Source organism: Puma concolor, chromosome E3 (assembly GCF_028749965.1).
Source record: "Puma concolor isolate L17-30 chromosome E3, mPumCon1.1.hap2, whole genome shotgun sequence".
Classification (NCBI taxonomy): domain Eukaryota; kingdom Metazoa; phylum Chordata; class Mammalia; order Carnivora; family Felidae; genus Puma; species Puma concolor.
In genome coordinates, this window is record NC_141682.1 from 41282980 (window position 1) to 41306202 (window position 23223).

At 59.8% G+C, this 23223-nt stretch overlaps 1 protein-coding gene across 3 annotated transcripts in view; it reads right to left on the minus strand.

Annotated features, from left to right (window-relative positions):
* Positions 1-11: 11 nt before the first annotated feature.
* Positions 12-23223, minus strand: part of CRAMP1 (cramped chromatin regulator 1) — a 57456-nt gene continuing 34244 nt past the window's right edge. For all 3 annotated transcript variants that reach the window (XM_086691641.1, XM_086691640.1, XM_086691642.1), the window contains 15 exons: positions 21893-21978; positions 21343-21466; positions 19988-20069; positions 18421-19563; positions 15386-15563; positions 13367-13548; positions 13198-13272; positions 10826-10907; positions 9910-10014; positions 9546-9724; positions 9031-9099; positions 8245-8476; positions 7430-7594; positions 6342-6487; positions 12-3892 (listed from right to left, as the gene is read on the minus strand). In XM_086691641.1, coding sequence (XP_086547767.1) covers positions 3728-3892; positions 6342-6487; positions 7430-7594; positions 8245-8476; positions 9031-9099; positions 9546-9724; positions 9910-10014; positions 10826-10907; positions 13198-13272; positions 13367-13548; positions 15386-15563; positions 18421-19563; positions 19988-20069; positions 21343-21466; positions 21893-21978 — 3013 coding nt within the window. In that variant the 3' untranslated portion in view covers positions 12-3727. The remainder of the gene's footprint in view (positions 3893-6341; positions 6488-7429; positions 7595-8244; positions 8477-9030; positions 9100-9545; positions 9725-9909; positions 10015-10825; positions 10908-13197; positions 13273-13366; positions 13549-15385; positions 15564-18420; positions 19564-19987; positions 20070-21342; positions 21467-21892; positions 21979-23223) is intronic.

Genomic DNA, 23223 nt, shown 5'->3' on the forward strand with positions numbered 1-23223 from the left:
CACTCGGGAAGTATTAGATCAAGTATTAGTATGTATTTATGCACAATAATAAAAACAGATTTACAAGTTGAACTGGAAATTTAAACATAAGAAGTTTAACAGCTTTTGTTTATTATATTAAATAACCAAAACACCTTTTATTCCCAAAATTGGTAAAGAATAAATAATATAATTTACAATATGGTACAAAAAATAATCAGGAAGGACAGGCATTCTGCTTTATACATACACTGTATATGTATATTTATAATCTATAAAACAAATTCACATCTCAAACAAGCCGAAACCTTAGATGATATGGCTTAACGATTATCAAAAGAAACAGCGGTAAATTCTGCGGCCCAGACCATAGCTCTAGCGTCAGCTATCCTGTTACAAAACAAAGGGTCCAGGTTGCTGTAGTGCTTCCAAGACTTAACGTGAGTTACAAATTACTGCGGGGTCCAGAGAGGTCTGACAGGAAAGGTTTGCGGTGGGTTTCTTCCTTTTTTTTCATAAGACAAGGTGCCCTATTTTCTCACAAATGCATTTGATAGATCTCAATGTCTTAAAAAAAAACCACAACTGCTGCTTTCCTCCTCTACTGGTCTCCAAAATCTTTTATTCCATAACTTTTCTTTGCACAAATTTGGATCCCATGCTGTGATCAAGTTAAAAGATGCTATCAAACTGAAAAGGACACCCTTTCTAGGATTCTGATGCTAAGTTGGAAATGTGAGAAAGCAAGTAGATCAATGGATGAAATGTTTTCAAATATCCCCACTCCCTGAGCAAGTACTCTACACCTAGGAGATATGGAAAGATGAGGAAAATGTCACCAACAATCCTATGTGGGGCCTCCAGCTTCGACTTCTGTCTCTATTTTCTAGAGTGTAATGCTCATCACTGGATAGTCACCATAGGAATCAAGGCCCAAACACACCAACTCCCTGGAGACCAGCTATCTCCCGTCTCAATCTTTAAAGAAGATGAATCAGCAAAAAGATCCCAGACAGCAGGAGACTGACTCGGGAGGGATTTTCTGAGGAACAGCCCTGGTCTTACAATGTCCTCGAATGCACGAAGAAAGCCAGAGGTTCACACGGAGATGACAACTTTCGTTGGGAAGGCAGAGGAAGATAAAGGAAGAGGGAAGTTTCTCTGCTTGGGTCTTTTGAAAATTCCAGCCCTGAACATTAGCTGCTTATTTTTATACACATGCATTTAGGCTGGGAGAAAACACACTCATCCTTTTAATGCTAACGGCGCCACTTCCCCTCAGCATGGCGAGCAAATGCTTATTTCTACCTGTCTGGTTGCTGCAGAAGTGGCAGAATTCTCTGGAATTGTGTCAGCTTTATTACAGGTGAGAAGAATCCACCCACTGTCCTCATTAGCCCACCTCCCAGCTGGATGACACTCCAGAGAGTCTGTGGTCCAGCCCCCAAGGGGAGGAGACACTAAATGGCCTACAAAAGCTGATCCAGATCCCTACTTTTCTTCCTTTTAGGTGTCATTGAGTAACCTGTGCCACCCTACCCACCAGACTGCCTTGGGGCGTCCCCTAAGGAGAGCAGCTTAAGACCTTCTACCGTCTCTGGCAACGCGCACACTGCCACCAGGCACCGCTCCCAGCACCGGTGCTATAACGTCACTTGGCGTCTCTGGTCCCAGACAGTGGGAGTAGAAGCAAGTTATGAGCGGCCTGAACTTGGTCTGGTGTCCTAACCTCCTAAAGACCTAACAAAGCCAGATGCCCAGGGACAGATCTGCTGATCTTATCACCTCAACAGGGCGCTAATTCCAGGAAACGGATGGATGGATCACAAAACCACAGAAGCTAGTTTAAAGATGCTGTGGTTCAAGTGATGCCATCTGTATCTTTTATTAAAGGGGTGCCGTGTCCCTCTCTGACACATCTCCAGAGCTTTAGGACTTTCTGTAGGAGTCCAGAAGAGTGGCTTTATTGGTGCTATTTGGACCCAGACCCAGACCCGAAAGAGGGAAACCTCCTTATAGGCAAGAGCTCTGAGAGACACTTAAGACGAGGGAAGGAGGCTACTGCCCGGAAGCCCAACTGCCTGCTCTCCTCCACTGCTCGGGGGGAACGACCCTGCCCGCAGCCTGTAGCGGCCACATCCGTCTGCTGAGATGGGGAGATCAGGAGCATCCCCTCTGCTCGCATAAGACCTTTTCTCTCTTTTCACGCTGCCTCAACTCTTCACAGCGGACAGGGAGAGAAGCCCGTGTAGAGGGCCGGGGCTGGCCCGGGAGGCTGCCGCTCCGTTCTGCTGCCAGTCGGGAAGAGGAAAGAGAAAACGGTGGTCAGTTCTGGCGGGTTTCAGAAGCCAAAGAGCCTGGCTGCGGGGCGGAGGGTGAAGCAGCAGGTGGGACGGCGGGACGCAGGTTTCACCCGAGCAACACCACAGCACTGGCTCCCGGCCGCCACAGATGCGGCCGCATGGTGCTTTGTCTGTGGAGCCTCCCAAGGCCGAGAAGCAAAGGAGCCTTGTTGGCTCCGCTCTGCGGGAAGACCGGGCACGGAACCATCCGCAGCGATGCCAAATGGTCACCGGGGCCGGGGAGCACACCAGAGGGATGTGGTTTTGTGTGCTCCGACTACACCCAGGCGTTCTGACCTCTGCTTGCGTTCCCCGCGCGGGAAGAGGAGAGACGGACACGGGGTGGAAATAACGTGAAGGATGAAATCTGTGTGCCCGGGAGGCTCTGCGCGAAAGCCCACGGAAGGGACAGGAGATGCTGAGGCAGAGAAACCCCTCCCCACAAGGCCCGTGCCGTCAGGTGCCGGACAGCAGCACGCCGGCAGATCAGGAGCTCCTTGGCAAAGGCTCAAGTGTGGTCCCAACAGAGAGAGAACATCTTAGTTGACCAAGAAGAGACTCAGATCGCCAGGAAGAAACTTGAACACAGGAAGGAAACCATTAAACTCTGCTCTTCTCTGACATCTCCTAATTCTCAAAACACGAGGAAAACTTTTTTCCAACCAGTTTAGCAGAACTTTTCCCCTAAAAGTCCACACAACCTGTGTAAAACAGGATTCTTTCCTCCTTCTCATTGAGTCAGAACAAACCCCTAGGTTTCTGCGGTGATGGCACCCGTTAGGCCGCCCTGTGATCCGAGGGTCCTCTGAGGGGTCTGCTAAGGGTAGAGACCCCACGAGGCAGAGCTTAGGCCATGCCCTGCTGTCCCTGTCATCACTCTGCAGAGAAAGCAACCCAAGAGTGCATAGGTTTGGCAGAAAGAAAGCAGCGGTGGCTGGAAGCATCCCTGCAGAGAATGGGGAGGCCGCAACTCCCTGGGACCAGCGACTACGCCAAGGCACACCCATTCCTTTCTCTCAGAAAGAAAGCCCATTGGAACATCGAACACAACAACTGAGGCAGAAGCGTGGGCAGAAATGTGGTCGCTATGCTGACCCTAACAGGAGACCCCATGGCTGGCAGGGAATTGCTCCAGCCCCATGGCCACGGCTGACATAGGCCCTTCCAGAGAATTCGTCCTCGTGTCCGTGCCACCACTGGCCTCTGCCCGTTGGGACACGCCTTGCTGCGTGTTGTGCGTTCTGGGGTGCAGAAGTTCCTCTGTTCGGACCATCCTCTGGAGGGCCTGGGCTTGATTTGTGTTTTCTCTAGCCTGAAGAGGGCTACACCTACCACGGTTGAGGACCACCAGCCACGTGAGCCCTCCTCTGCAGCCTCCAGGATGCCCTGCCAGTGACGAGGTGTGGTCACTGGGACAGGTCACCGACGGGGGGCCCACCTCCACTGCCATCAAACAGGACCTCTCGGCGGCTGGGGTCGGCGATGGCTAGCTCTTGGGCCAAATCATTGAATCGAGATATGTAATCGATGCTGTTTTCATTCATCATGCACACCAGCTGGGAATCCACAACCTGTGGGGCAGAGGACACAAGGGAAGACCATGTCAGCCGGTGACTGGCTGGCTGCTGGACTGGAAGCGAATGGCCACCATGACGGGGACTTCGGTGGATGGTCAATGAACCTGGCGTGTGTATAGTGAAGATTAGAATCCCCCAGCAACTAGCCATGTCACAACGGCTATTCTGTCACTTTGAGCACTGCCTCTCTTGACAGGTGTGCACAACAGCTAACCAGGCTATCCAGCGGCCGGGATCAGAGTGGTAGTTCCCAGCACACACCACTTAACAGGAGACGATCAATAAGCAACGAGGCAAACGAGAAGGAAGCAGAGATAGAGGGTGGCCACGGGGGTGGGGAGCACATGGCCAGGAAAGAAATAAGAAGTGCAGAGACCGTGAGGGAAGACAGGCTTTGGCTCCTGAAGACACGAGCAAGCTGGCGGACAGGGCAAAGGAAGGAAAACAGGGACAAAGACCAGCGTGTGCGGAGCAGAGCCCCGGGCACAAACACAGGAGACTCAGTCGTCAGTGTGTGTCGTCTGCCTCCTTTGCAAGGGGCGTTGCTTTTGTGCACTCAGGGCCCAGAGCAGTGCCTGGCATGGAGTAGGCCCCGGGTAAGTATTTGTCAATGAATTGCATGACACAGTGAACGAATGAGAAGGCTTTGGAAAATTCTGAGTACAGCTATGGTAGGAACCCGAATTTTAAATTTTTTTATGAGAGGCGCCCGGCCAACTCAGTTGGAAGACTATGTGACTCCTGATCTTGGGGTCATGAGTTTAAGCCCCACAATGCGATGAAGACATTACTTAAATAAGTAAACTTTAAACCTCTTATGAGAAATATCATAGAAACTAAACTTCGTTTTCAAAAAGTAAAGCAAATAGGGTCTCTCTTCTCCATATACATCCCCCATCAGCTTCATCATTGTCAATCTGGGCCAGCCTGGCTCCACATTTCCCACCTACAACTCACACCCATCACCTCTGTTCACATCTTATCAGAAGGGCCTGGAGACGGCCTAGGATGAACCCGGGCTGATCCTGGGAAGAACCGGGGGTCAGTCTAGCACGTGCCTGGGATGAACCTGGGGTGGGTCTGGGGTGGGCCTGGGATGAACCTGGGGTGGGTCTGGGGTGGGCCTGGGATGAACCTGGGGTGGGTCTGGGGTGGGCCCAAGAGTCTACACTTCTAACAGCCCCAGACACTGCCGAGCTGCTCTGGGGACCGCCTATGAACCGCGAGGTCCTGGCGTGCCGTCTACGGGTACGTGTGCTGCACTTGTCTGCACGGACGCTGAGCGCTCGTAAGCGTCCGCGCACACACGGGAAGGGGACAGATGGTCTGCACACGTGACCGCAGAGCCATGGGGTTTAAGAAACGTGCAGGGAGGGTGGGTACGGCGTTCTTCTGTCTGTGTCTCTGTCTGGGCAGAAGATCTGTTCACATCCCGGGTCGGCTCGAAACTCTGCAAAGCCTCCCTGCGAGGCCCCCACATCTCCAGGCACAGGTGAGGACTCACAGAAGCTGAGGATCCCTGGGAGACAGCCGTGAGCGCCCTTCCCTCCAGAACCTGACTATAAAATCCCCAGGAGATACCGCTGACGCCTGGACGTCCCACAGGAAAAGTATGTAAGGAGTGTTGCTTGAGAACCTAACAACTGACTCGACCCTTTGGGGTGGGGGGACCTAGATGTGGCGTTCTCTCCCTCTTAGGCACATCCGCTGCCTCAGTCTGAGCACCAGAGCTGCATGCCCCACACTAGCTCAGTGCACCTGTGTCCACTCCGTCGACGGGCACCTGTCCTCGCTGGCCTCACCTGCTTGCTGACACCATTCGCTCCTTGTGGGGCGGGTACCCGGGGAGCCTCGTGAGCAGACAATGAAACGGGCCTCTCAGACCGAGTCTCAGCTCCACGTCGAGGGTCTGCCATCACCTGACGCGGGCAGGAGCCCGGGGGAGCAGAGCCCACTCTCCAGCTTCGCTGGCCAGCAGCCTCCTGCCACGACGCAGGGGAATGCTGCCCGTGCTGTCGGGGGCAGCGTCGATGACGGGCCTCTACCGCTGCCTGCACTGTCCCTGTCTATCGGGGAGGGGCAGCAACGATGACAGGTTCCCTACCACTGCCGCCCGCTCGGCTAAAACCAGAAGCAAGGCGGCGAGGAACGGCACTCCCGCCTCGGGTCACGCAGCTGCTGTAGGACAGAACGAGAGCCAAACCCTGGCCGGGCTGCCCCCAGAGGCCCAGCAGTTGGCCCGACGCCAGGGCGTCCCAGGCTCCCAGCCTCCAGGGCCGAGCTGTCACTTAGGGTATGTCACGTGCCGCCGCGCGGGAACGGACGCTGCCTCCCTAATCGGGAGAACTCGCAGCTCTCAGGCACCACGCGGGCCGGCTGGAGGGCAAGGCCAGCTCCGGGAGGCGGGCTGGTGGTGGAAGTTGGGCGAAGGCTGCGCACTCACCTCAGCGACGTCAGCCAGGGACCTGGACACGAAGGAGTCTCTCGAGTTGCCATCCAGCAAGCTGGGGCCCAGCAGAGAGGTGCCGCTGGGGGGCCCCGTGGGGGTCGGCAGCATCTTCCGGCTCTTCTCCGGGGAGATGAAACTCGCTGCCGAGAGAAGGAGAACTCATGCTGAGGCTGGCTAGCCCGGACCCGTCCAAGGGGAGGATCCTGCGGGCCGCACGGGGCCGGCATCAGCCCCATGCTCATGTGGGTGCAGCCGTTGCGTGGTGCGTGGCCCTTCTCACACGGGGAGGCTGGCAGAGCTCTCCGTGCAGCGTCTGGTCATCACCCTCTCCTCCGTGTAAGGTTGTCTCCAACTCTTCGTAAGTTATATTTGACCTTGCAAACACCCGCACTGTCCTATGTGATTTCATCATCGACGCTGCCTACCCGTACCGCCATCGATGGAGCCCCCACCGTTCGGGGCCACCAGGCCTGGTGCCCACACGTGCGCCGACCCGGCTCATCGTGTGTACCACAGCCCCTTTCAGGGGCCACCAGTCCCCTGACGACGCGCGTGCCCGGCTGCCCTCAATACCAGGTGCGATGACCCCAACGTGCCACAGGAGCTCCTCCTGTGTAGGCCACAGAGGCTGGTGTGGCTGTCCTTAGCAGCTCCTCCCACCATACGAACACCTAGCTCCTGGGGAGGGGACCCATCCCACGATGCTCTGATCTTCAGAACATGCGGAGGATGGGGGAGGAAACTGAAAACCCCCCGAGCCGCATCCTGCCCTGCCGACAACAAGGGCAGAAGGCCCGCGCAGGCAGGAGCCAAGATGAGGGGCGGCCCGGAGAAAGGCACAGGAGACTGAGGGGCAAGGCACCCATCTCAGCTGGGCTGAAGGTCACACGTGTCCACGTTCGCCAGAGCACGGTGATGTGCATTTCCCCTGCATAAGTGTCGCGGGATGCACCCCGAAACAGGAGTTCTAGGACTTCTGCCGCAGTGCGGAGACGTTAGACTCCAGTCCCCGCCTGATGTGCCACGGGGAGCCCGCTGGCGCCCTGCTGGCCTGCAACGACGACCCAGGCGCCTACACTCACCAAACAAGCTGCTGAGCGACGAGTCTGTGGGGTCGCTGGGGCACCACTGGGGGTCGTGGGTAGGGGAGGCGATCCAGTCCGGCTGGGGGCTGCTGGATGGGGACGGAAGGCTCTTGGAACTGTCACTGCCATTCAGCTTCGCTGGAGAAAGAGGGACTCCCTCACCTGTCAACAGACACCCCGGATCAGAGATGGCGGGGGGGGGTGGTGAGAGAGCACCCCACCTCCCCAACCTGCCATCAACAAACAGCAACACGGCACAGTCGGGCACCACTGAGCACCTAGACCCGGGGCCACGCGGGGCCCCGTGGAGGATGAACAATATTGGCCTGCAGGGGAGACCCGTGGTGGCAACCCCAGTAGCTGTGGTTATGACTGACAGGGCCAGACCCCACGTTGAGGGCCACCCCAACCCGTCACTGGTGCCGACACCAGCCCTCTGAGGCACACGCTTCCCAACTTCACCAGGAAAACGCACGACGGTGCGAGTTGAGTTGTGTGTGAATCCACAGCCGGAAGCAGACCAGCTGTCCGGGGAGCCAGGGAGGCCAGGGCCCCAAAGGCCCCAGGCCAACACCCTCCAAGGGCCCGCACAACCAGGATTCACAGCTAGCCAGAAAGAGGCCCTCTCTGAGCCTTGGGCTGCAGAGGCCTTGCGGGCCCTCCACTGGGGCCGCCCCCACAGGCAGCAGACCCTCCACACCCCAGAGGGGACTCAGGACGGGAGCGTGCCCAGCAAGTGTGCAGACACCTGGCAGGCGGTCAGGCCCCCGGGGGACCTGGAGAGGAGGGCACATGGGCGCCCCGACCCTCACCATACTGGCCGGAGCTGATGGCGATCTCGATGATGGAGTCGCTGATGTGCGTGGCGGGCTCGCCCTGCGAGAGCACGTCCTCAGGCGGGCCGGGCAGGGAGATGTCCAGCAGTGCGGAGACGTTGGGCGGGGATAGGCGGCTGCTGGAGCCCTCCGGAGCGGGCACGGGTGTGGGGAGCCCGTTGTGGAGGGGAGCCTTGGCCAGCTCAGATAAGGAGAGAACAGGTGAGCCCTGGGCGGAGACACAGCGGGTCAGTCAGGAGCACGGAATGCAAAATCAGCCTCAGCTTCATGAGCGGTGACCACGTGACAGGCGGACTGCCGCAAACGGGGACCCGAGCGGTCGCTTCTTCCTCCCCAGCGAGGAACAGGCACAGGGGATTCACTTCTCCTGAAACCACTCCAGGCCGGGCAGCTCGGGAGGGCCTGGCGGAGGCAGCTGGCAGGACAGCTGGTAGTGCCGGGGGTAGTGCCGGGGGGGGGGCGCTACCCGCTGCCACCCTCCTCCGCCTTGGCCCAGGACACTTAGTCCTTCCAGGGGTGCATCTGAAACAGGCCGCCTTGCGGAGGGGAAGGAGGAAGGACCTGAGGCGGAGGACGCACGTTCACCTGTCTGGGCGAGGCAGGTGGACGGACAAAGCCACCGGGCGGCAACGGCTGTCTGTGTGCCCTTGCCACAACCTCCGGAGAAGCAAGGCGAGGGTCACAGGAAGACCCCGAGGGTGGGGGCCTGGCCTAGGGGTCCCGGGGCAGGCACTGTGCTCAGCAACCGACAGCACATCCTACCTGGAAACTGTCCGTCACCGGCTCCTGCTCAGGCCTCGAGGGAACGCTGACGAACGGGCCGCTGGCGCCCTACAACACCACCAGGACAGCCCGTGACCCTCCGCCCACACCTGGGGTGGTCTGCCAGTTCAGAAGGCAAGCCAAGTCCCAGCGAAGCCCGAGGGCACGGGCGGTGGGGGGAGTCGGAGGCCAGGCGGGGAGACAGGGCGAGCGACTTCTGCAGACAAGAGCTCCACGCCTGTCTTAGCTCTGGATCCTGCCGCATCACAGCAAGCCTGTCCCCACTGCCTTTCTTGCTGGCTCTCCCCTCGGGACCACAAGATGCTCACCCACGCCACGGCCTCCCTGGTTCAGGCACTCTCCTCCGGCCTACCGGGGCCCGTCCACTCCTCAGGCAGAACTGGGAGCCCAGCGTGACCTCAGCCCCGTGGCCTCGGTGCCCACGTATTTGGAAAGTGACCGACCTATCCCAGAAGCTGATGGGGATGCGAAGAAGCCTTTCTAAACACACTCACCCCCACGGCAGGGATGGGGTCTCCGTTCTGGTGGGTGCTGGTGGAGTCGTGACCCGGGACAGTAGCGGTCACCTCGTCTGAAGAGAGCGGGGAGATGCCAGACAAGCCTTCAGTGTCCAAGACAGGCAGGGGGCTCCCGGGGATGATGCCGGCACTTTTAGCTGCCAAGTCGATAGCACCTAGCAGCAGAAAGGACATTTCGAACCTCGGCTCCAGGGACACCCTGACACGTGCCCCAGGGGGCTCCCTCACACCTCATTTCCAAGAAGGCCAAAGGCCCCGAAGGGTAACCACACACAAGGACTGCAGGAGAAGAGAAAAGAAACCTCACTTGGAGGCTGTTGTGCTGACGACAGAAACTTACTGGCCAGATGGCCCGGGGCCTGGGGTGGAAGGGCCTTGGGCACAATCGGCCGAGACAGGGCCGTTTTGGTCAGGGAGGACTGGATGGGCCGGAACGAGCCTCTGCCTGTGAGGACAAGAACAGAGACAGACGCGTCGGCCTGCACCCTCTGACCGCACAAAGGGGGCCGCACACGGTTTCCTTTGAAGGCGCAGACAGAAGCTGAACCATTTCGGGAAGGACTGAGCCTCCCAAACCCTGGCTGACGTCTGACAGGGGTCAGACGGGGTCAGACAGGGAGAAAGCCCTGGCTCCCGGGACTCAGCGCCGCCACGCTCCCCAGGCCGCTGGAAGGGTGCAGTCGTACTGCCTCCAGCGCGGGCCCAAAGGGGGACATGCGCCCGCACAGCCTGACTCTGCCTCGGCAGGTGGGCACCCCCGCTGGACGGGGCAGCCGAGAGTGGGCACGAGGAGCCATTGATGCTCCGGCGCGTGCGCCCGACAGGTGCGGATCGAGGCTGGCTTGGAGGGTGCGTCGCAGAGTGCAAGCTCCGCTCGCCATCCCTACTGTGGAACAAAGTGTCCCTCAAAGAGCCAGGGCTCCTGCTGCACCTCCAGACCCTCGGCAGCGTGCCATGCACACGCCGAGGTCACGCCTGCCGGGGGCGGACGACAGGTGCTCTCCGGACACTAGCGAGCAGAGCCTCCAAGCCAGGGCCCCCGAGCCCACCTGTGAAGGAAGCTGCCCGCACCCCACCTGCCAGGGGTCCAGGCCCGCCGCTCCACGGCCCCGGCCCACACGGGGGCACACCCGGTGTTGGTGGACGGGATGCACAGAGGAATGCTGGGGAGGTCATGCCGAGAGCCAACGGCACAAACGTCTAGCGTGCCCAAAGACGAGGCCGGGTGTAGAGGAGGAGTGAAGCCGGGCACTTACCAGTTATGGAAGAATTGGACAGGATGGAAAAGGAACAGACGTTGTGGGACTGGTTTTCAGATGGCCGAGGAAGCAGTGTTCTCTGTGGAGGAAGAGGACCCTGTCATCAGGTGATGGAGAGGCCCTGGCACCAAGAATCACTCAGGGGATGAGTGACGGGCTGGAGGGGACATTCCAGGTAAGAGGGGCCCGAGGGGGGCTCCGGCACTAGAGCTGATGATACGAGGGCCCCCAGGGCACCCCGAGGACAGCTGTGTCCATGGACCCCAAGTCCCTGAATACTGGAGCCTCTCCGGGGAGAGCCCTGGGGAGCGATGCCAGGCTAACCCAGAACGCCCCCCCAGTCCTGCACAACTCACGAGCGCTGGACGGGGACGGTTACGAGACACACCCTAGATGTGGGACTCCTCACGTTTGCGGTGAATAAAATAAAGTGGCTCCTTGCGATGCAGACGGGCAAAGGGCCTTCGCCACTCTGCCCACCCGTCCCTGCTCCTGGCCTAGGTCTCCTGGGTGTGAATAATTAAGTGCCAACTGGACCACCGCCTAGTAGGGAATTATGGGAATTGCCGAAACCGTTAGTCACTGAAGTAAAACGTGAACGTGGTCTATCTGACACCACAAAGCGTCACGAGACGCTGCCGGCTCTGAGTGCATAGGTGTGGTCTCCCTATCCCGCAGAGGCTCCCTGAGGCGTTATCACAGAGAGAAGGTGGCTGCTACCAGGGCCACTAACGATACAGAGGGTCGACAGGTCTGCTCAGCTACCAGGAGGCAGCCGGGCAGCCCGCTTCCACGGCAAGGAGCCGTGCAGGTTGTGTGTTGGCCTCGCTTCAGACGCGCGCCGTCGGAGAGGGGGGACAGGAAATGCCGGGGCTGCAGCAGCCCCGCCGCCCTGCCCTAGGCGTGTGACAGCAGCCTGGATGGCAGGGGAACGAAAGACCAGGGCCGTGTGCCAATGACACTTTCTATAAAACCGTAAATGCAAAAGAGCACATACTACACGCGGTTCCGTTTACGTGAAACGCTCAGAGGAGGCAAATCCACAGAGACAGAAAGTGGGCTGGTGGTGGTCGTGGCTGCCAACGTCTGGTGGGGAGGGGCAATTCAGGTAACATGAAGATGTTCCGGGATCAGACGGCGGTGGCTGGCGCACAGCCCTGGGAACGTACTAACGCCACTGAACAATACACGTCAGACCTTTACGCCGCGTGAATCGTGAACCGATAGAGTAGTCACAAGACTAAAGGCCGCCACGGAAGGCCACGCAAGTCTGTAGTCCTGGATGGACTCCCACGAGCCAGCCAGCATCCTCCCGCTTCCCCGGGCAGGACTCGCAAACTTCACCCGACACGCCGAGCTTCCACGCGCGGCGCACACGGGACCTGGAATACAACCGTCTCCCACATCCACGGGGGACGTGTTCTAAGACCCCCCCCAGAGGCCTCCAAGTGCACGTGGCATCAAACCCCGCGTGGGCTTTTTCTGTGTGGACACACCTGCGATCAAGTTTGTAAGTTAGGCACGGTAACAAATCAACAACGCAGAGTCACGACGCGGTAACACCATGATGATATACTGGAACGGGAATGTGTGAGCATGGTCTCGAAGGATCTCGGCACCGCACGGACTCCTGTCCCTCAGCTCGTCGCCCACGTGAGCGGCACAGGCACATGACGCAGCGAGCCTACTGCTGCCCTTGTGACGAGCTGTCAGGACAACGTCTGCTCCCCGCTGACCTCGGGTACCATCCGTGGCTAAGGGGGGGCCGCTCTACACCATTCTGGGTCAGCCCTGTCGTGTCAGCTCATTTCTAAGGAAGTTCATCTCGAGACAGGAAGACGACAGCACTAACAGAGACCTACACGTTTATTCTCACGTAACACGTTGGTCAACGTCTAAGCTTACGGTCCTTTCAGAATCCGAGCGTCACCCCTTTTATCTTTTTACCTGTAAGTACAAATGCCCCTGCAGTCGCAGGCCTGTCGCTCCCGGGCTGTGCCCTCGGGGCCGCATGTGGCTCCTATGGGGTCTCTGGCACTCACTGTTAGGAGCTCAGGAGAGCCATTCCGCCCACCTTGCCAACTGCTTCTGCTGACTACGTACACATTAAACAGAGGCTCCGACAGTCCTCGAACGTATCTCCGCCCGGGACACTCTTGGGACTCAAATCCCCACAACTTCCTGGTTGTTTTCCAAGGGCTTTCCAAGCTATGCAAAGACTATCATTACTTCGGGGCACAGTCAGAGCCCCCGTTACTACTCCGTCCCAGGCACAAGGAAGGAAGGAGGGGCGGAGGCCTCGGTCTCACAGGAGGAGCCGCAGGAAGGCCGAGGGGTGGGAGCACCCAGATTCCCAAGGGCACCCTCACCTGGACCACCAATGGCTTCCGCAGGTGCCGGTTCCGCAACTTCCTGGGCTTCGGCAGGAAGAAATCCGACTGCATCTGTGAGGAGACAGCGCGGGCCTGAGAGCGAGCCCCCAGAGCCCCCGGGACGCGGGGCCCCCCCCTCTGCCGGCAGGGCGCCGCCCCCACTTACGCTGATGGAGTTCAGGTGCTGACGGAAAGTCAGTTCTGTCTCCTTACTGGGAGAGTAGAGCTTCCCGTGTCGGCTGTTGGGCGGCAAAGTAGTGGGGACAGCGAAAAGGCCACCGTCTGAGTCACTGCTGCCTGTGCTGGAGGGGCCAGCCACCAACAGGGGTCTCGGCGGGTTTCTCAGACCTAGAGACCAAAGGAGAGCCAAAACAACCACTCACCCAGCAGCACCCCCAGCGCAAACAGAGCGGTCTCAGGAAGAGAACTGGGAAGGAATTCGGGACAACTATTCCGATTTCAGTCCCCAAACCTGCTTCCCATCTTCTCCCTGGAACTCTAGCTCCCACTGTGAGTAAAACCTTGGCTCTCGCCGATAAAGGCACTCTGCCGCTTTCATCGACAGCAGGAAGTGCAGATAGGCCTTCAAAGACATTTAAGAGCTGGAAGAACCTTCCAGATCATCTTGCGTAGAGCAGAGGTCGGCAAGCTTTCTCTATAAAGAGTCAGAGAGTAACTGCTAGCTTGCTGGGCCATACAGTTCTGCAGCTGTGGCGCAGGCGGCCGGCCCCCAGCAGCCTGTGCGCCTGCGCGAGGCCACGCGCCACGGTCTACCGGTCCCGGCTCTCAATCTCTGTTACACCAGAAACAGCCCGGAGATAAAAGGACAGAAAATATTTACTTAGGAACCACGACTTTGGGACTCTGCTGTTTCCTGCATGCACCCTCACTTCGTGGTGGACACGGGTCCCCTCTCCTTAGCTCATTTACAAATCTGTGAAATTCAGCTCCTGCTCGTGCAGTCCAGAGACAGACCCTCTAGGCACCAGTTGGACTCTGGCACCACAAACGTATCGGTCTAGAAGGATCCCCAATTCAGAAAGAGATGGGTGTCAGGGTGCCTGGGTGGCTCAGTCAGTTAGGCATTCGACTTCAGCTCAGGTCATGATCTCAGGGTTCCTGGGTTCGAGCCCCACGTCGTGCTCTGTGCTGGCAGCTTGGAGCCTGGACCCTGCTTTGGAGTCTGTCTCCCTCTCTCTAACCACCCACCCCCCTTCCCCCACTTCATGCTCTCTCTCTGTCTCAAAAATAAACATTAAAAAAAAAAGAAAGAAAGAGATGGGTGTCCAAGAACGCACAGAATTATGTAATTTCAAAAACAGAACGGAAGGCAGGAAAAGACCACACCATCCACCAGCCAGCCCCACCATCGACACTTGAGCCTCCATCTGCAAGGACACCAGACCCAGTCTCGGTCACCCCAGAGGACGCCACACGGTGCTCTCGTTCAACAGGCAGGCTATTCCCAACACACAGAAAACAGGAAGCTAGTGACGTGCTCAGAACGTCTCAGAAAACAACCCCGGAGAACCACTAACACACAGGACGCTAAGTCTGTTCGGTCAGATTAAGAACAAGGCGTGGGGCTGAGGGTCATCACGCAGAGACCCCGGCTGGTGAGGGACGTTCAAGACGTCCAGGACGGCCGAGGTCCTGCAGCGAGAGCACCCACCTACAGGGACCGTTATGACACCCTTCACACCTGGCGAGGACGCAGAGCATGTGCCCGTCCTCAACGCCTGTTGCCCCGTGTACCAGGTAACCCAAGTCATGACCCCGAACTTAAGCTGTTCCCCAGTTACAGCTGGGACAGAGGGACAGCGCAGACGGGCAGGCCAGAGTTAACTGCTCGGGAATCCCTTAACCCGAGGGCTGACTTGTAACGTGAAGGGAAACACTCCCTTCTCCGACTCGCAGCCGCCGATTCAGCATGTTAGAGAGGCTTCCGCTGACCTCACAAGGATCCCCCGAAGCGACCCAACTGTCACGGGCCACCCCTTGTTTCCCACCGGGAGCGCCCCAGGACCTCAAAGCCTTATGTGTCAGGCGCGTGCTCACCTCCCCGTGAGGGGTGGGGATTTCTGCTCTAACATCCGGGCCAGCGGGGCCGGGCGTCAGGCATCCCCGTGCCCTCAGCTGACACGGCCCACGCGGCCAGGAAGTCACCGGGACGGATGGGTCTCACCTGAGGAGCAGGACGCGGAGCTCGGAGAGAAGGCCTTGCTGTTGCGCAGGGCGGACTGGCTACGCGGGCAGCGCGGGCTCCGGGAGCTGACGGTCACCACCTTCCCTGGCGGGGTCGTGGACTGCTCCTCCTGGGCGGGCCTCGCAGAAGCCGTGGAGCTGACGTTCCCTTCTGGAGCCTGGGACAGAAAGGGCCACCACAGGAGCCCAACTCAGCCCGTGAACAATGGTTCTGGGACGAGTGCCCCCGAACGGAAGGCAGGAGAATGCCCTCAAGCTTAGGGGACACCAACGGGCTCAGAGACCACACTTCTACAATGGCAAAGTGCAGCGTCCCCAAATCACTTGGCAGAAGGCCACTTTTAAAAGCCCCCGGTCGGGCAGGCCCTCAGGGGCACAACCATTCTCTGCTCCTGGTTTCACTGCCCGTAGGTGACACAGACAGGCCACCCCCTCGTGCAGTGACAGGAGGCAGAGATGTGTGAAGGTAGCAGGTCTCCCACCAGCCTACGAAGTGCTCGTGCTGCTCGAGGGAGCCGCTGGATGGCCGGTGACACCAACCACGTTTCAAAGGCCGGCCCGAGGGGGATGCACCGGCCTGTCCTGATCCTGAGCCGGAGAGTCTCTACAATTAACCACGCTCACAGTCCAAAAGCCCTCTCCGGAATCGGAATGCCAACCTCAGGGCTCTGCAGGCCCCAGCGCGGGCTGCTAACCCGCAGGGGCCCCGGGGGGAGACACGCCCTCAGGCCCACCTCAGGCCTCACTCTGGTGACCTCCTCCCCGACCGCCCCCAGGGCCCACCGGGCCGAGCTTTCTGTGAATTAGGGAGCCCCGTCCCCTGCTCTCAGCACAACCTGGTCTGCTCTGCTTGCTCAGTGACCCTGCGTCTTCCTGTGCCCCCACAGCCCCTGCCCACCTTTCCCGTTCTGTGGGACCCTCCCTCTCCGTCCCCTCCCACGTGGCTTATCCAGCGTCCCCATCCAAGCAGCCAACAGCGCGCCCAGCAGCCTCCCGTCGAGGTCCCGGCTGTCTGGGGCCCAGGCATCCGCTGCACTTGCTCGCAGGCTCAGCCGGCCCGCCTTTCACTCAAGGTCTCTGCGCTCAGCTTAGGCCTCTGCCCGCTGGTTCTCACACCTGAGCCGTATCAGAATTGCCTGGGTCCGGAGGTCCAGACGGGGTCTCAGGGCCACAAGAGCCTGCATCTCCCACAAGTCCCCAGGAGACGTGGAGGCTGCTGGGCCCCACCCTGGGGCCATGGGTCTGAGCACCCTGCTTTGAGTTCTCTGCAGTGTTTCCAAGCTGCTCCTCCCTCCTCTCCCAGGCAAGGCCAAGGCCAGGACCCGCGTCCCCTGCCGCCCCAGGCTTCTCAGGAGCTGGCCTCACTTGGCCTCCTTCCCCAGGGTGCCGGACATGCTTCTGTCTCACCAGGATCCTCCCCTGAGGCCTCCAAAACCCTAACTTGAGACTGCTTCGTAAATTCTTCATCTCTGTCCAGTTACCCAAACACGGCCCCTGTCTGCGCGCAGGTCGCCGGCCTCCACGCCACTAAATCTAAAAGCTGCTGTTCACCCTCGGGCCACACCCATGCGGCCTCTGCAGCATCCGGCCAGTTCCCATCCACCCGAGAGCGCCACCTCCCCCACGGCACCACTCGCACCCTCCACGTACTAACGGAGCACCTCTCAGAGGCAAAAGCCGTGCAGGGACGCAGCCAGGAAGGGGATGGGGAGCCTGAGGGAGAAGAATGGGAGAGGGGGGCGGAAGCTCACCGAGGGCCGTCCGCCCAGGAGAAGTGGGTGTGCCGTGCAGACGGGACTTGGCACCGAAGGGTCCACAGGGACCCCACAGTCCCGTTCTGTCCCCCAAGCTCCACTCCCTCCTGGCCACCATGTTCTGCCCGGAGCTCACGAACCCTCACGCTACCGCTGAGCCCACACAGCAACTTAGGAACCCGCTGCCACAGACTCTGTTTCTTGTGCCCAGGAAAGCCCACCGGACTTTCATCGGTGGCACCTTCCCACCCCGTCTCTGCTGACTGGACGCCCCAGGAGGGGGTCACAGCCACCCCCCTGGTTTAGGGGCCACCCCATCACAGAGCCTCCTGAGGAGCCCCGGAGCCCTCACCCCGTGGGGCGGAGCCAGCACCCGTCCGTTCTCACCTCCTCCCTCCTCTGAGCCTGTGCCACCGTCCTCCAGGACGGCCACACTAAAGCACAAACCGCCCTGTCGTTCTCTCTGCTGAAACTCGCAACGTTCCTGACGTTAGCCGAAGCCCAACCCCCACTGGGCTCCTGGAAGTGGCTGCTGCATCACCGTCCCCTCGGCCAGCACGTGAGGGCTCAGCATGATTACTGAGGCCTAGCAAGGCACGGCTTACTGGTCACTGTCGTCTTTGGAGCCTGGTGTGAGCCACGAAGGACAGTGCCCCGGCTTGGCAGCAAACAGGAGCCCTGCTCTGTGAAGCATGGCCTCTGTGGTCACCCCAGTCCCTCCTGCTGCCCTTCCAGCTGAGAGCCCTGGGGTACATGGTCACCCTGGGCCCTCCTCCCCTCTTACTGAGAGCCCCGGGGCACATGGTCACCCGGGTCCCTCCTCCCCTCCCGCTGAAAGCCCTGGGGCACATGGTCCCCCCTTCTCCCCTCCCTCTGAGAGCCCTGGGGCGCACAGTCCCCCCGGTCCCCCCTCCATCTGAGAGCCCCGGGGCACATGGTCACCCTGGGCCCTGCCTCCCCTCCCGCTGAGAGCCCTGGGGCACATGGTCCCCCCCTTCTCCCCTCCCTCTGAGAGCCCTGGGGCGCACGGTCCCCCCGGTCCCCCCTCCATCTGAGAGCCCTGGGGCACGTGGTCCCCCCCTTCTCCCCTCCCTCTGAGAGCCCTGGGGTGCATGGTCCCCCCGGTACCCCTCCATCTGAGAGCCCTGGGGCACATGGTCACCCTGGGCCCTGCCTCCCCTCCCGCTGAGAGCCCTGGGCGCGCAGGGTCACCCCGATCCCCCCTCCTCCCCTCCCGCCAAGAGCCCCGGGGCGCACTCACCAGTCTGGGGTTGACCTCGGTGGAGATGAGCTTCAGGAGGCAGCTGAGCAGGCGCTGCTTGTGGAAGGTGGGGGGCGGGGAGCCGCCGCGGGGGCCCTGCGCCTGCCCGCCGGGGGCCTGGCCCTCGGGGCCCAGCACGGCCAGCCAGTCGTACTCCAGCTGCAGCTTGTTCGGCTTGCCCATCATGAGGTAGACTTCGGCCAGCGTAAGGCTTTCGGAGGTCTGCAGGTTCCAGCCCTCCTCACGGAGCTGCTGGGCGAGCCGGCTGGCAGGGACGTCCTTCGGAGGCTTGGCGGCAGGCTGTCCCTGAGGCAGGGGTTCCAGGGGGCTCCCCTTGTCCTGGGGCTCCTCCGCGGGTGCGTCTGCCAAGTCTTTAGTGCAAACATCTGGCTGGAGCCCGGGACTGGACTGAAGCTCTGGACCCGGTGGGGCCCGGACGGGGGATGGGGCCCCGGCCCGGGCAAGGTCAGCCGCCTCCGCGCTGCCAGGACCACGAGTCTCTGGGGAGGGGCACCCCGGGGGCCGCGAGTCCGCGCATCGGCACTGCTCGGGGATGATGAGGTCCTGACAGGACTTCATGTAGCGGGGGAAGGGGTCAAGGAGGGAGAGCTCCTCCTCCAGCTCTGGGAGCTGGCCGCAGGTGCACGGCACGTCCCCGGGCTCTCGGGCGGGGCCATCTGCAGGAGCAGCCGTGGGGGTCTTCTCGAGCCGCGCCCCCGCATCCTGGAGCCTGTCAGGAGTGTCTAGACCACCGAGGCTTGGGGCGGCCCCCTCCCCGGGGGCACTTTCAGGGGAACTCTCTCCGGAGCTCTGCGAGGCGTCGGTGGACGGAGGGGGACGTCCGGGGCCCTTGCCCTCGGTGCCACCCCGTGGACACTTCACCTGGCCCCTGGCCGTGCCCTGGCCGCTCTGGATGCCCAGGATCTGCGCTGGAGGCAATGTGTGGGTGTCCCTGGCGCTCTGCCTGCACCGGCCGCCCTCCTGCCAGTGCACTGTGCAGAAGGCTTTGGAGTGCACCACGCGGGCCACACCCGGGAGCGGTGTCAGCGTGCAGCTCTCTCCGGGGAACAGGTGCAGGGCCACCTTCTCCTGCGCGGGCGCCGCGAGTGAGTGCTGCAGCTGCCGGTCCTCCAGCGTCTTCCGCTGCCACAGAGGTCAAGGAGCAGCCGCAGCAGTGGGCCCCACCGGGCAGTGCCGGGCCTCGAGCAGACCACCGGCCAGGCACCTCCTCCCTCACCGATGTCACACCCAACGAGCCCCTCCCGGCTGGGGGCAGCCCGGGACACAGGAAGTCTTGGGCTGTCCTCGGCCGTGCCACTCAGCCTGCCAGCGGGGACGCCGTGCACGTCCCCTACCCCGAGCCACATGGACCAGATGCAGCCACCGGCAGTGTGGACAACAGGAAGGAGCTCACACCCGAGCCCCAGGACAAGGGGCTACAGGTTTAGTTCTGGTTCTACGTAACCCCGTGGGCCCGCTGTACTCTCAGGCCAGAGAAGCAAGACCCCACCCTCAGGCGCAGGGGCCGCGGAGTTTGGGCGAGTTTGTTTTAGTAGTAAAAGGATACGATCCGCACTTCGTGGAGCGCCCACTTCTGTTTTAAGAATTCGATGAGGCTGGAGACCTTCCGGTGGAGCTCCACGATCATCCTGCCGAGAAATCACAGGCAGGACAAGGCGGCCATTACACAGGGAGGGGACCTTCTGAAGGGCAGCGTGAGGCCATGAGGCGAGGCCATGGGATCGAGGAAGGGGTATCAGAGGGGCCGAACCCACAGTACCCCAGCAGGCCACACGCTCCTTGTCTTAAAAATGAACCCTTTAAATTGAAATAACCAGAAACTCACACGAAACCGTAAGAAGACAAGAGCAATCCCTTGTGCCCACTGCACACAGTACGAGATCTCCCTCAGGACACAGGCCGTGATATGACCCACCCTCCTATTCTGTTAGCACCTTTTGGGTCCAGAAAGCGTGGCCTGACCAGACTTAATGAATACCAAAAAACTTAAAACAAGGAAACAATGAGGTCCTGACACAAACAAACCTCAAAAAAGTCCTGCTCCCATGGAGCGCCTGGGTGGCTCAGTCAGTTGAGCATCCGACTTCGGCTCGGGTCATGATCTCGTGGTTCTTGAGTTCAAGTCCCGTGTTGGGCCCTGTGCTGACAGCTCAGAGCCTGGAGCCTGCTTGGGATTCTGTGTCTCCCTCTCTGTCTGCCCATTCCCCCCTGTCCCCCAACCCCGTGTCTGTCTCTCTCTCTCTCTTAAAAAAAAAAAAAAAAAGAAAAAAGAAAAAGAAAAAAGTCCCGCTCCCTGAAAGAAGCCAGACCTAAGACCACATGGGCACCATTGTCTTTGGTGAACTGTCCCCGGCAGGCAAATCTAGAGACAGACAGCAGATGGGTGACGGCTGGAGGCTGGGGGGGGGGGGGGGGGGGGGGGGGTGCGCAATTTAGTGAAACGTTTCCTTTCAGGGAACCGAAATGTTCTGGAGCCAGACGGAGGAGATACTCATACAACGCTGTACGAAGGTCCTCAAGGCCCCCGAATCAGATGCCTTGAAGTGACTAACGGTTAATTCTACGTTATAGAATCTGACTCAACCAAAAAAGAGGAGGTATAAACGGAAGACGGTGCACACCCAACACGGGGCCCCGTACACGAATCAGACCTACACATCCAGGAAGATGACGAGAGAGGAGCGGAAAGGGGTTTTGAGGGTAAACACAAGGGAAAGATTCTGGAGCCATCAACCTGGGAACCACATCATGCACCCTGTGCTCGGCCCACGAGCACCTGCCCAGGTGGGACTCCGGGTCTGAGGGCCACAGTGAGCGCACGCAGGGTCAGAGAGCGTGAAGGCCGGTTCAGAGCACTGGGGGAGCTCCACTGCTCCCCACGGATGCCAAAAGCCACGTTACCTGAGCCTCGGGTTCTGAGCCAGGCTCTGCACGCGGGCCCAGGCGTGGTTGTTCCTCGGCTGCAGCTCCACAGGGACTTTCAGGGGCAGGCGCACCGGCTTCTGGTCCTCGTCGTCACTCAAGCCTATGACAAGAAGGGGCCGTGAGAGCCGGGCACACGGACGCCAGTGCAAAATGTGAAAAGGTGCTCCGGGCAGACGGCCTCAAGAGTCTCGAGAGGGAGACTGGCAGGGGAGCCTGCGAGGCTCCACGTTCTGAAGGAGAACTGCGATGTGGCCGCTTGTGCATCTGGGAGCCTGAGCCACGGACCAGGCTGCGACGGGCCAGGAGAGAGTCACCTGCGACGCCGGCTGCCACTTGGTCTGAACGAGCCAGGGCCTCTGAGGGCACCCTGATCTCCTATGCGGATGCGCTGCCGTGACCAGGGGTTTCAACTGCAGGTGCCGCCAACCAGCAGGACCACATTTAGTAGACTCTGAACCAGCGCGAGACTCCGAACCGTCCATCGAGAGCCCGCGCGAGCCCCTGCCCCAAGTCCATGTTCACGTACCGTCCGGGTCACACAGCTTCTTCAGAGCTCGGCACATGGGCGCTTTGATCCGCAGGTTTCTCCCTTTGTAGCGCACGGTGGTGGCCCTGGGAACAGAGTTTCAAGGAGACAGTGAAGCCTCCAACTGACCAGCCGCTCCCCACCCGGCACACACACAAGGGCCAGTGTGCCCAGAACACACAGAGCCTGGGTAGGTGAGGGTCCCCAGGAAGCTGCTAGGGTCACAGCTGTGCATGGCGAGACCTCATCGTGACCCGGGCGGTTCCACTATTTTCCTGCCCGAGCCTCACACTGTAGAGGACATCTGCGCGCCCTCTGGCCTGGCGACCGGCGTGGCACCAGCTGCTGTCCATCCCCTGGAAAACCCACCTCGCAGAAACCCCCATCAGACATCAAACGCGTGCCCTTCTCTCCTCCCCTTCCGCCTCAGGTCCCGCGAGAGAAAGTCTGGCCCCCCTCGCGATGAACACCACTGTAAACCACGGCAGTGGTGCCCGGGGAGTACGGGACACTCTCAGCCGGCAGGCACGGTGCCACTTGTTCGTGCTCTCCAGAACTGACCTGTGGGCACATCCACACTGTCACAGCTGTGGGTGACACTCCGTCTGGATGCTGCTATGGCCAAAATGTATATAGTACACAAACTAAAGTAATTCCATGTAACCGACAAATAGGAAAACCACAACGGTAGCTCCTTTCAAAAAGCACACTTAGAATGCTCTAGGGGCGCCTGGGTGGCGCAGTCGGTTAAGCGTCCGACTTCAGCCAGGTCACGATCTCGCGGTCCGTGAGTTCGAGCCCCGCGTCACGCTCTGGGCTGATGGCTCAGAGCCTGGAGCCTGTTTCCGATTCTGTGTCTCCCTCTCTCTCTGCCCCTCCCCCGTTCATGCTCTGTCTCTCTGTCCCAAAAATAAATAAAAGTTGAAAAAAAAAAATTAAAAAAAAAAAAAAAAAAAAAAGAATGCTCTGCAAAGCGGCAGTGAAGTCACGCGCGGGCAGGACAAGTCCGAAAGACGCTGCAGCGCCACTGCCCTGGGCCCTGCTGCTCTCTCGCTCTGCCTCCGGAAAGTCACAAAGGATGCACGTTGGCTGGAGCTGCCATACAAAACACGGACCTCCGGAACGAGCTACCCGATGCCAGTGAGCGAAAGCGGTTTTCATTTTGGAAAAATGGTCAAGGTCTGTATACCGTTTACGACTGTGCGTTAACCAGTTCTTCGAATGCTGGCTAGCTGGGACCCCCTCCAGGAGAGCTGCTCTGTCCTTGCCATTTCTGAGAAAACCTCGGTGAAAAAGTTACAGAACGCACGCGGTGTGCTTCCAAGGATGTG